The 11,518-nt window shown below is 39.8% G+C and overlaps 1 protein-coding gene across 1 annotated transcript; it reads left to right on the plus strand.

The window, feature by feature from the left end:
* The first annotated feature begins 413 nt into the window (after positions 1–413).
* On the plus strand, positions 414–1,515 carry LOC116039859 (hyphally-regulated protein-like). The gene is made up of 5 exons (XM_031284935.2): positions 414–442; positions 639–754; positions 836–937; positions 1,109–1,240; positions 1,366–1,515. Exons 2-4 carry the CDS (start codon positions 673–675, stop codon positions 1,204–1,206), a joined length of 282 nt encoding a protein of 93 aa, XP_031140795.1. The 5' UTR covers positions 414–442; positions 639–672; the 3' UTR covers positions 1,207–1,240; positions 1,366–1,515.
* Positions 1,516–11,518: the final 10,003 nt, after the last annotated feature.

Genomic DNA, 11,518 nt, shown 5'->3' on the forward strand with positions numbered 1-11,518 from the left:
ATAAGTGATTCAGATTCAGTTTCTGGAGGCACATATTTCAGCCCATAAAGATGCCTCTATATGTGTTCATATCTGTGATCAATCATTTAATTGTTTCTATCCATTATCAGTAAAAAGGTGCCTCCATTAGCATGTGGACAGGTGATGAGATTATAAAGTAGTATAACAGTAGTCTTATTATAACAGACAAATGTTTAATACGTATGACTTACTTCCAAATTCAGAGTTATTATTTTTTTCTTGAAATTGACCTCAACTGATGACAAACCTCACATATCCTCTTCAGGTTCTGTGGAAACGTTTAGCTGAACAAACAAAACTGTTTTTAACCATATAAGGAAGTTCCTCCTCTTAAACCCCCAAACAGACATTATAAAATCAGTCTTCTGTCCTCAGGTCAACAACAAGCTCAGCTCAAAGCACAGGACGACTGAAACCAGCGGTAAGATGAAGACTGAATGCATGTCTGTTGACTGTCATATATTGTATTTTACATTAGATATTCAGGCTGTGACAGACTCTCTTACACTTTGTGCTAACGTTAAATATTCAAAGAGAGAAACCCAATACGCTAAAACGTGTCAAACATTTTGACTGAACCCATTTGTATGATAATCATGGTTCTACTTTCCTCTCAGTCATTCTCTGACTCTCTAGATCTCAGCAGGAACAATGTCGTGCATTGGTAATACCGAGGACATCAACTTGGGCTGCAACTCAGGCAACAGTTGTCATAATACCACCACCATTCCAGGTAAATCTGAGTGGGTCTATTCTTTTCTGTAAGGTTGTCTTGACAGTTTCATCAAATCTCTTTCTCGCGTGACTCTTACAGGATGTGTTGGACCCAATGCTGCTGTGGGCAACACCACTGGCGTCACTGTCAGAGGAAATAATGCAGGAAGCATTGGATCAGGCAACACATTTGATATAAAAGGTGAGATATTCCTCTTATTGCTTATCCTCTTATTAAATTGAATTAAATTGCCAGAACTGTATTAACAGTCCAGTTTATTACTTATGTTCAGATATCAGGATCTTAATGGCAAAAATCTGAGTTTCTGTTGTCAACTTTGAATTCCTTTTCTCAATTCTCATATTTTAACAGGAGGAGTGGGAGCTGGTCAACGGGTTGGCAACACCTCCAACGTTAACGCTGGTTCTAACTCCGGATCCATCGGTTCAGGGAATCGCTTCAACATGTAATGAGGTAAGAAATGGAAGAGATTTACTGTCAGATGTGAGCATATGCGTGTGATATGTTAATTCTTTACCTTTGAATGGATCATTGTAAAACAATATAATCTGGATTTTCTCATCAATAGTTTTGATCTTTTTTAATCTCTTTGTGTTTCTCCCTTTTAGGAACTCGGCCTCCAACTCTTCTAAAAACAATGCACCATTTGTTGAATGTAGAATTCATGATTTCTAATCAACAGAAAGAGTCAGTGATCTGATGAATGTAAAGGAAATATGAGTGCAAATAAAGTAGAGTAGCTGCTCTATGAGACTGTCTTTGGCTGAATATTTATCATTTCTACTGACCTTGCTCTGAGGGATACTCAGGGCCTTGAAAGTGTTCTTATCTTCTTCATCCAAACATTGTCATGAATTTTCTTTCATTGTGGATTTGTCTTTGTGATATAGTTTTTGTCAGTAAACTGACAAACTAGCAATTGGGTTTTCTAAATACATATTCCAGTATTTAACCTAAAATGATTTACTGTGATTGCACACTGATAATCTCCCTTCAATCTCTTATGCTTCTGTAAAACAGTGGCTGCACCAGCTATGACGTAGCTGCGTCATAATAATAGGGGCACATACTCTTACTGCAGAGCTATAGGCTGAGTTGATCAAGAATACAGAGATTAATATGGTCAATCAATAAACTTGTGTTATATTGTAGAAAAAAACTGACTTTGGTGAAAAGTCTGCAGACAACTCTAAGCCTCCTAATAGTCACTTTGGGGAATACAGGCTGAGTGTGAGTGAATGACCAAATGTATATTAAATTGCTAAAGCTAAACTGGATTAATAGCTTAAATGTGTAAGAAGTTGAAGTATAGTCAGAATAACTGGAAAAGTGGGAATGGTTTAAATTAGTATACATTTCATTATAGCACCACTAATGTAAAAAAGATGTAGAATGATTAAGGTTTTCTGAAAAGATAACACTCAACTGAATTGTTAGCTTTAAAAGTTGAATAATGCCAAACGATGTAGAACATTGTGAGGGCTCAACTTATTTTCTAACTGAAATTATGAATAACTATAGAAGACTTACAAATGCTGTGAGAAACATAGATTAAAATGCAGAAATATTAAACAAATTGTTTGAAAAATCTCAAATGCACTGTACTGTACAAGTTGGAAATTGAAATGTAAAATTGTCAGTTGGAAGCTGAACTGCATTACCTTAATAATTGAAGAGCTGAAATACATTTCTAGAAACGCTGGAAGCTGAACTGTAATACTGTCAAAGATGGAAGCTGTAATTAATTACCTGAAAAGGTTGAAAGAAAATATACTTTGTAATATTATCAGAAATATACACTGAACACATAGAACGAAAAATCATTTATCTAAAGAGCTGAGAGGTGAAAGGGGGCTAAATGACTTTGCTTTGAAATACAATAATTACAAGCATGTTCAACAAACATAGTATAACATGATATTAAGACATGGAAATGCCTAAATATGGATTGTTAGTTTATATGTGATCTGAAGTTTACTGAAACAATGAAAGTCTGAGGTCTTTAAAGTAACTTTTATATTGAGTAATAATGTCGGAGTCTGACCATCAAACACTATGTTCTGCTGTTATAATCAACATTAACAACAGTCCTGACATTATGTACATGAAAACAATTCCATGATCTGGAAAATGGAAAGGTAATGAAATCATGTTTGTTCTTTGTAAGACATCTTGAAATAATTAATAAATATGACGCAGACAGGTGACCTCATTACAAATGTATTTTATACAATTTCATTACTGTTTTGAGTCAACAATGTTGTAGTTATGAACACCGTTGGTATGTTTCTAAATGCAGTTGTAGTATCAGCAGTAATACATTACAGGAAGTCATAACAACAGTACAAATACTAACAAGCATGATACGATTTTCATACAGAAATAATAATCTCAATGTATTTCAAAGACAGAAAATAGTTGTGTAAGCAGTATCACTTCACTGCACTATGATTACAGAAACAAATATATGTTGTTCAAAACATCAAACACTGATAATGCTTTAGTTTTAAATTCTAATCCATACATATAAATACATATCAATACATACAAAATACGAATAAATAGTTCTTAATATTTATAATATACAGCAGCATGGAAAAATTGTCTGTCAAAAATGTCAAAAAATGTTCAGTTGGGTAGGGATGACTACTGAATTGAACTTAGACTGACCTATATTATATTGAGTTAATTAAACATCATTGAAAAATGAATTGAACAGCAAATTGGAAATGTAAAAAAAAACACACCACAGGGGACACTTTGGCCAACCAGAAAGAAACTTTCAAAGTTCAGAGTTTCCACAAAGAAATTACCATAGAAACACATACTTGCAAAACCAAAATCCATAGTGCCTTAACAGTAAATGTTTTCTACTACCTCTACATCTGTCCTATGTTAGAAAGCAGATAACGAGGGAAAGGAAAGGTTGATATGAAAAATGAATATTAAATATATTAACTGTGATGAAATAAAAACAAAGAATTCTGAGGCATATGAGTTAGATATTAATAAATAAATAAAATAAAAATAAATAAATAAATATATATACAGTATATACAAAGAACTCACCAAAATGCAAACATTTGGCAGGAAAAGGCATACATCTAAATCTGAAACTTTGAGTTAACTCAGGTTTCCCAATGACGTGACTTCTGTAAAGGTTGAACTCTTTGGTCAGAACTCCAAGCACTTTGTCCCATTACATGGCTAAGACCATCCCTGTGGTGAAGGGTGCAGGCAACATCATATAATGGGGGGGGGGTCCTTCTCAGTGGCTGGAACTGGGATACTGCTCAGAACTGAGGAAAAGATTAATGCAGCCAAATACAGAGAGGTCCTTGAATACGACTGGTTCAGAGTGGCTTTGGGACAAGTCTCTGACTCTCCTTGAGTGGCCCAGCCAAAGCCCAGACCTAAACCTGATACAACATCTGTAGAGAGACCTGAAGATGGAGGTTCACAGATGCTTCCCATCCAATCTGAAGGAGGTTGAGAGGATCTTCCAGGAAGAATGGCATAAACTGTCCAAATCCAACGGTGCAAAGCTTGAAGCTGTACCCAAGAATACTCAATGCTGTAATTACTGTACAAGGGGCTTCTACAAAGTACTGAATAACAGGTCTGAATACTTCCTTAAATAAGAGATTCAGTTTTTGATATTTAATAAATTAGATTTTTTTTTTAATAAACCAACACAATAAAGTGCTAAACGTAAAAAGTTTCAATACTTTCTGAAGCCACGTATATTATATTCTTACCAAGATTAGATGCTAACTCTCTGATTTCCTTCATCTGTAATTTCTGCTGCATTAGCAGAAAGCACACAAACCAGCACATGAACTTTGTCATCTGGAGACGGACGAGGGTTGTAATCTGGATCATCATCAGAGAGTGGAGATATAGGGTTAATATATATATAGAATAATGACATGTTAAAATAAACTGTGTTGTCAAAATGTATGAGAACACATAGAACAAAATAAACACAAATGTGTACATATGAGCTTCAGAAGGGAAACCAAACTCACTTCTATCTCTATCTTACTCTGCTAGTTTCAGACCAAAGCAGTTATTCTGAAGCGGCCATGTTGTGTAAGTAGTAAATGCTCATGCACCCTCATGAGCGTCTTATAATGAGGGCTGGTCAGGTGCATTGCCATCTTGTGGCAGCAGAATGTGATTGCTCGATTGACCAACTAAAGAGTGCAGTATTTTCCTGAGCATTATGCACTCTACTTCTACTTCTATTACTATTCTAAAAGAAACACAATTAACACTCTAATAGAAAGTCTGATCATTTCACTACTGCTGAAGTTCTTCAGCCTTTTTTGGTGGCACCTCTCAGATTCTTGGGCGTATACCAGAGAATTTGCACACAGCACAACACCGGCCCTTATATAGTGTTTACTGTAAACAGTCATGATCAAGTGGGATTTAACATTCAGGACACCTGGGTAGAAGCAGATCTGCATTGTTAAGACTGTCTGATGCATCTGGAGTTTACTTTTCTTATTTTTTATTTTGTAAAACATCCCTGGATGCATCAATATTAATCACGTTTTTATGTGTATCTGTGACGGTCCTGACAGCATTTACAGCAACAGTTAGGTTTAGCTTCCAAAAGGTAAATTTAGTCACCAAAACGACTAGTCAAGATTAGAAAAAAGATTGTGGTTTGGGTTAAAACAGGGGCTCATTAAGTAGTTCTCCCGGGATACGAACACCCTAGATGGGTTAAAGTCTTGGGTTTTCTCCCTAACCTCTTCCTGGGACATGAACTCTGCTCCCTGGCCTGAAAGCCCTGTGTTTTAGGACCCACACATCCACCCAGACCTCCTCCCTATGAGGATGTTAGTGCTCTTATCCTAGGTGCTCCGGTCATAGTAACTACAGACAATGAAGGCAGCTGCCTTACATCAAAAGTCAGTGTGCTGCATACAATAATAAATATGTGGAATACATATGAATTACAGTGCTTTACTTTCCATATCTTTTCTGTAGGAATGGTTCATAAGAACAGCCTGCTGTGTGACTGGATACTGGACTTTCTGACCAACTGGCTCCAGGTGGTGAGAGGGGACACATGTATATACCTAGGGGTAAATATTCACAAGGAACAGCCCATGGGCCAGCCACTAAGGCCTGGATACCCGACCCGAGCCCGACGGGTCCCGACGGGTCCCGACGGGTCCCGACGGCCGGGCCGGGTTCGGACAGATATTTAGAAATGATGGTTGGGTTCGGGCCGGGCTCGGTCACATCAGCGTGATAAGGCATTTGTTGTAAAATGGTGCTGCATCTCCTTTAAGACAGCTCAGTGTGTGTGTGTGTGTGTGTATGTGTGTGTAAAGTGGGTAGAAGAGAGATAGAGAAAGAGAAAGCAGACGTGTAGATGCGACTGGAGCAGAGTTGGTGAATAAGTTTAAGTTTTGTACACAGTGTGTGCGGTGTCCGAGATAAACTCCAGACTGAAAACCAAGTTCATTCATCTGCTCACCAGAAACGAGATTTTAACCCCGACGTTATATAACATCGGCCCTGGAGGTAACCAGTCTCCCTGGTTTTCTGATCACGGTCGGAATCGAAGCGATCAGGAGAGGTTAACACATTGAACATTTTAAATTAAACAGCTGATTAACGTGCGCTTGTTCCCCCATGTGAGCTGATGACCTCATCTGTTGACATTTCTGAATGTCTTCCAGTTGCTTAATAAAAGCTTTCACACAAACAAACGTACATGTGTCATTAGTATGAGAAAAAAAACCGAGATTTTAACTGTGTCGGGCTCAGGCCGGGTTCGGTCATAAATATCATAATGCCTGACGGGCTCAGGCCGGGTTCGGTCATAAATATCATAATGCCTGACGGGCTCAGGCCGGGTTCGGTCATAAATATCATAATGCCTGTCGGGCTCGGGCCGGGTTCGGTCACGGCTCTGTCGGGCTCGGGCCGGGTTCGGACGGAAAAATTCGGCCCGATCCAGGCTCTACTAGCCACACTGCAAACATTTCCCTGTGTGGGTTCAATAAAGATGACCTTATCTGAATATCTTTCCAGTGCAAAGTCTACAGATTATTCAAAGGAGCAAATTACATAACTCAAAGTAACAGATCACTGAATTAAGAGGAAGTGAAGGGAAAGGTTGAAGTGAAAGTTGATAAAGCTGCTGCTGTTGATTTGGAAGTTTAATATGAAAATTTAATTCAATTCCATTACATTTTATTTATAGTATCAAATCATAACAAGAGTTATCTCGAGACACTTTACAGATAGAGTAGGTCTAGACCACACTCTGTAATTTACAAAGACCCAACAATTCCAATAGTTCCCTCAAGAGCAAGCATTAGCAGTGGCTATAGCGACAGTGATGAGGAAAAACTCCCTTTTAGGAAGAAACCTGGGCAGACCCAGACTCTTGGTGGGAGGTGTCTGACGGTGCAGGTTGGGGGGGTGATGAACAGTGGCAATAATAGTCACAATAAAGATAATGGAACAGTGACTACAAATAGTAGTTGTAGTAGTTCATAGTAGGGCACTGCAGGGCGTTACAGGATGTAGCGTGGCACAGCAGAGCATGGGTGGACGTAGCAGGACGTAGCAGGGCACAGCAGAGCATGGGTGGACGTAGCAGGACGTAGCAGGGCACAGCAGAGCATGGGTGGACGTAGCAGGACGTAGCAGGACACAGCAGGACACAGCAGAGAATGGGTGGACGTAGCAGGACACTGCAGGGCTTCGCAGAGCACCGCAGGGTGTAGCAGGACCACAGCGACAGCTGCAACCAAGATCTTGGTGCTACCCTAATACAAGGAAATATGCTGGGTGAAAAAAGAAACACAAGGACTCCGGGGAGTGAACTCCCCACAGCTAGGTTAGTAACAAGCACTTCTGGGACAGGATGCACACAAAAGGAAACAAATGAAAAGAGAGAGGAGAGAGCAGCTCAGTGTGTCACAGGAAGGAAGGAACTCCCCCCGTAGTCTAGAATTATAACAGCATGACTAAGAGAGGCAGGTTAACCCTCACGCCCTCTTTGGGCATTTTTGTACATTTTTCTCAAGTTTTTTTTTTTCATTTTGTGATAATTTTTGCTGTGTTAGTGCTTATGGCATGACATTTTGTCAGAACCTTTATTTTTGGTCAACATTTTTAAATCCAGTGTTTTTTACTCTTATATGTTTTTTATACTTGATTGATTCATTTTGTACCCTCTGGACACCTTCGTGGCAAAAATGTACACGCACACAAAAACTGATATTAAATCATCATATATCAATATTTCTTTCTGCTTGTTTTTCATAAATCACTTAAACAACTTCTAACTTGCTCAAAACTACCAAACATTCAATCATTTTCAGGATTTTAACCCTTTAAATGCCAGTTTATTCATTTGAAGTATTTCATTATTTATTACAAAAAAACACAAAAAATGATTTTTTTCCATATAATGAATAATATGGAGATGGGGCTTTGGTGGAGATTAGAGTCTTGGATATGTCAAAGATAAGCAACAAAACTGATTTGATTGCATTAGTATGTTTTACGTAGTGTCAGATACTCCCTCTGGACACCTTCGTGGACAAAAATGCCTCATTGACTTCCATTATAACCACATGTTTTTATCTCACTGCCTTTACAGTATAATACCATGCATTCTGTAATATCAGCATTTCATTTTGAACAAAAGTGGTGATATTTGACATTTTTACTGTATTCCACCAGATTCAACCATTTTCCCTTTGAAGGCATGAAATTATTGTATTTTTACCAGTTATATTATGGAGCCGTGTGTGTGTGTGTGAGTGTGTGTGTGTGTGTGTGTGTGTGTGTGGGTGTGCGCATTCGTGCGTGTGTGTGTGTGTGTGTGTGTGTGTGTGTGTGTGTGTGTGTGTGTGTGTATGCATTTCTCCTACCTTTGTTGTAAAGAAAAATGACTATTAGTGTGTTAATGCACCTGGCTGCTTTCACAGCCAAAGATAAAAATGCAGCTTGGCTGAGGGGTCATTTGATTAGTGAGCAGAGAAGGAGAAAGACCTGGAGCAAAGAGAAGGAGCCTTTATCTGCCAGCGAACTGCAGGACTCATCTGAAGATGACACAAGTTTCGAGGGGGAGTCTGACACAAAATGGTCAATGTGTCCTCCAATTCTGTGAATGCCTCTAACCCTTCCTCTGAAAGTGGAGAGGACACTGAAGATCCTGTCCATCCTATCAGTGAGTGGACGGCGAAGAATGGGCAAGTCTGGTCTCCATCTACTACTGAGACGCTGCGCTACATTCAAGCACCGACCGGCATGATGCCAGAGCCCATGAGATATGCCATATCAAGAATCCATGATGTGGCATCCTCTTTCGACCTTTTCTTCACTTCTGACATGATCCAGCTGATTCAGCAAATGACAAACCTACACGGGAGGTGTTCAGTCTCAAGATGGAGTGATGTGGATGCTCAAGAGATTTGAACATACATGGGACTTCTCATCCTGGCAGGTGTGTACCGGTCCGAAGGGGAATCTACCCGGAGCCTGTGGGATGTCCATAGTGGGAGACCAGTCTTCAGGGCCACCATGTCCCACAAACGATTTGAAATGATAAGCGCCAGTTTACAACAACAACAAAGGTAGGAGACAATGTTTTTATTCAAGCACGTCTCCAAAGACACATGAAATGCATTCTTCAAAAGATGTCCTTTTTCACCCTAAAATGATCAGTGCTTGCTTACATTTACACAAACTCTCTCTCACACACACACACACACACACACACACACACACACACACACACACACACATACTATAACAAAATACAGTGGTGGAATGTAACAAAGTACAAATTCTTCATTACTGAACATTTTTCACTTATCTGTACTTTACTTAAGTAGAATCAATAGTGCATACTTTTGACTTTTACTTTGTTACATTTTGCAGCAATTATCTATACCAGGGGTTTTCAATAGGTGAGGCGCGCCTCCCCTGGGGGGCGCCAAAGAGCCACAGGGGAGGCGCGACACGTGAAGAAGAAATAACTGGCTGCAGCTCTATTGATATCTGTAATTGTGCGTGCGTGTATTAGCTTTAAAGTGCCCATATTATGAAAAAATCACTTTTTCTGGGATTTGGGGTGTTATGTTGTGTCTCTGGTGCTTCCACACACATACAAACTTTGATAAAAATCCATCCATGCTGTTTAGAGTGAGATACAGTTTCTGAATGTGTCCTGTCTTCAGTCTCTGGGTGAGCTGGTCAAAATCAGCACGGCTTGTGACGTCACAAGCCGAAACAAGCAGGCTAACCACAACCATTAGCTCGTAGCGTTAGCGTTAGCATGCTAACACTAATGCTAACGCTAGCATGCTACCTCGTTCTCAATAGCAAAGCACTGCTACAACACACACAAGTTCACCATAATCTACAAAAGAACTACTTACATGTGCGCCCTCATTTAGAAGTCTCCCAGCTAATCCTGCCTTGTAACTGACCCAAGTTGTAGAAACAGCCTTTCTTTTACTGTCTATGGAGCTAGCTAGCTGACATGATCTACATCTGAGCTACTGGGCATGTGAAGTGCAATCAAAGATAGTACAGAAGAAGAAGAAGAAAAGAGGTCTCACTCTGTAGCTAAAACAGAGACCAGCTGAAAAGAGGATCTGCAGCAGTGAGAGAGAGCGGTGCAGTACAACAACAATATGGTGTTTTTAGAGAATTAAACCATGTAAACCTATTCTGGTACAACCTTAAAATACAATTATGAACCTGAAAATGAGCATAATATGGCTGCTTTAAAATGCATCATTTCCTTGTCCCAAGTCAACAGAAGTCAGCATTAAGGGAGGAGACAGGACCCAGCAAAAAATTATGAGGAAAGGAAATATGATCCTGAGTTAAAGTTAGATTTCACCTGGTCGGGGTCCCAGGCTGCTCCTCTGGTGCAGTGGGACAGAGACCGGGAGAAATGTCCTTCACGTGTTTCTGGTTGTCTGTGGAGAGCGAGTTCCCCCAGATCTCCACTAAGACTATGAAAGTCCTGATCCCCTTCACCTCCACCTACTTGTGTGAGTGCGGGTTTGGCTGCAGGTGGAGGTCGACTTGCGTTTATTTCTCTCTGCAGTGCAGCCCCTCATCCAACACCTCTGTGCATCAAAAGCGTGGCCTCATTGTTTCCACTGACAGACGCGGCATCAGCTGATTTTGCCGGGGCTTCAGCCCCGAATGTATTTTGAAAAGTTGACTGACAAATATGAAACCGGACGTTGCTTAGTGTCCACTCTCGCTGTAAAAAGCTGTGCAGGTTCAGGTTTATGGATGCGCTCTGCTGTCGACATGCTGCGGTAGATGTGTCCTGTTTGAGCTCCGTGTATTTCTGTCGTAGTTTTGGTTTTCAACCTCCGACGTAGAGCAGCGTTCAGCCACTTCCCTAAACTTTGTCTCATTCAGAGACCAGAGACCCAAACGGGGCTCTGAGTCTGTCAGGAGGTCTGAGATCTACCGTATCAGCAGAGATATCACGTAATGCACAGCAGGCTACGGTGCAGGTAGATTATTTTCTGAAATATAGTGACTGTATTCTTGTAATAGCCAATTATAACTTTATTTTTCACAAAATATCACGACTCCTCCAAACCTCAGAGAACACAGATGGGATGAGTTATATTTGAATGTGCACAAAGTTTTGAACATGAGCAGAAATCTTGCTCAAACATCTGAAATATTACAGTCCAGGAGTTCATTAATAAATTAAAATGAATAATGTATCATTGAGGTAAA

This window comes from Sander lucioperca, chromosome 8, assembly GCF_008315115.2.
Source record: "Sander lucioperca isolate FBNREF2018 chromosome 8, SLUC_FBN_1.2, whole genome shotgun sequence".
Classification (NCBI taxonomy): Eukaryota; Metazoa; Chordata; class Actinopteri; order Perciformes; family Percidae; genus Sander; species Sander lucioperca.

Excerpts from the sequence above, each read along its gene's own strand:
- LOC116039859 (XM_031284935.2), top strand. The coding sequence starts at position 673 with ATGTCGTGCATTGGTAATACCGAGGACATCAACTTGGGCTGCAACTCA. Across the intron at positions 755-835 it reads TAATACCACCACCATTCCAG|GATGTGTTGGACCCAATGCT; the intron begins GTAAATCTGAGT and ends TGACTCTTACAG. Across the intron at positions 938-1,108 it reads CAACACATTTGATATAAAAG|GAGGAGTGGGAGCTGGTCAA; the intron begins GTGAGATATTCC and ends ATATTTTAACAG.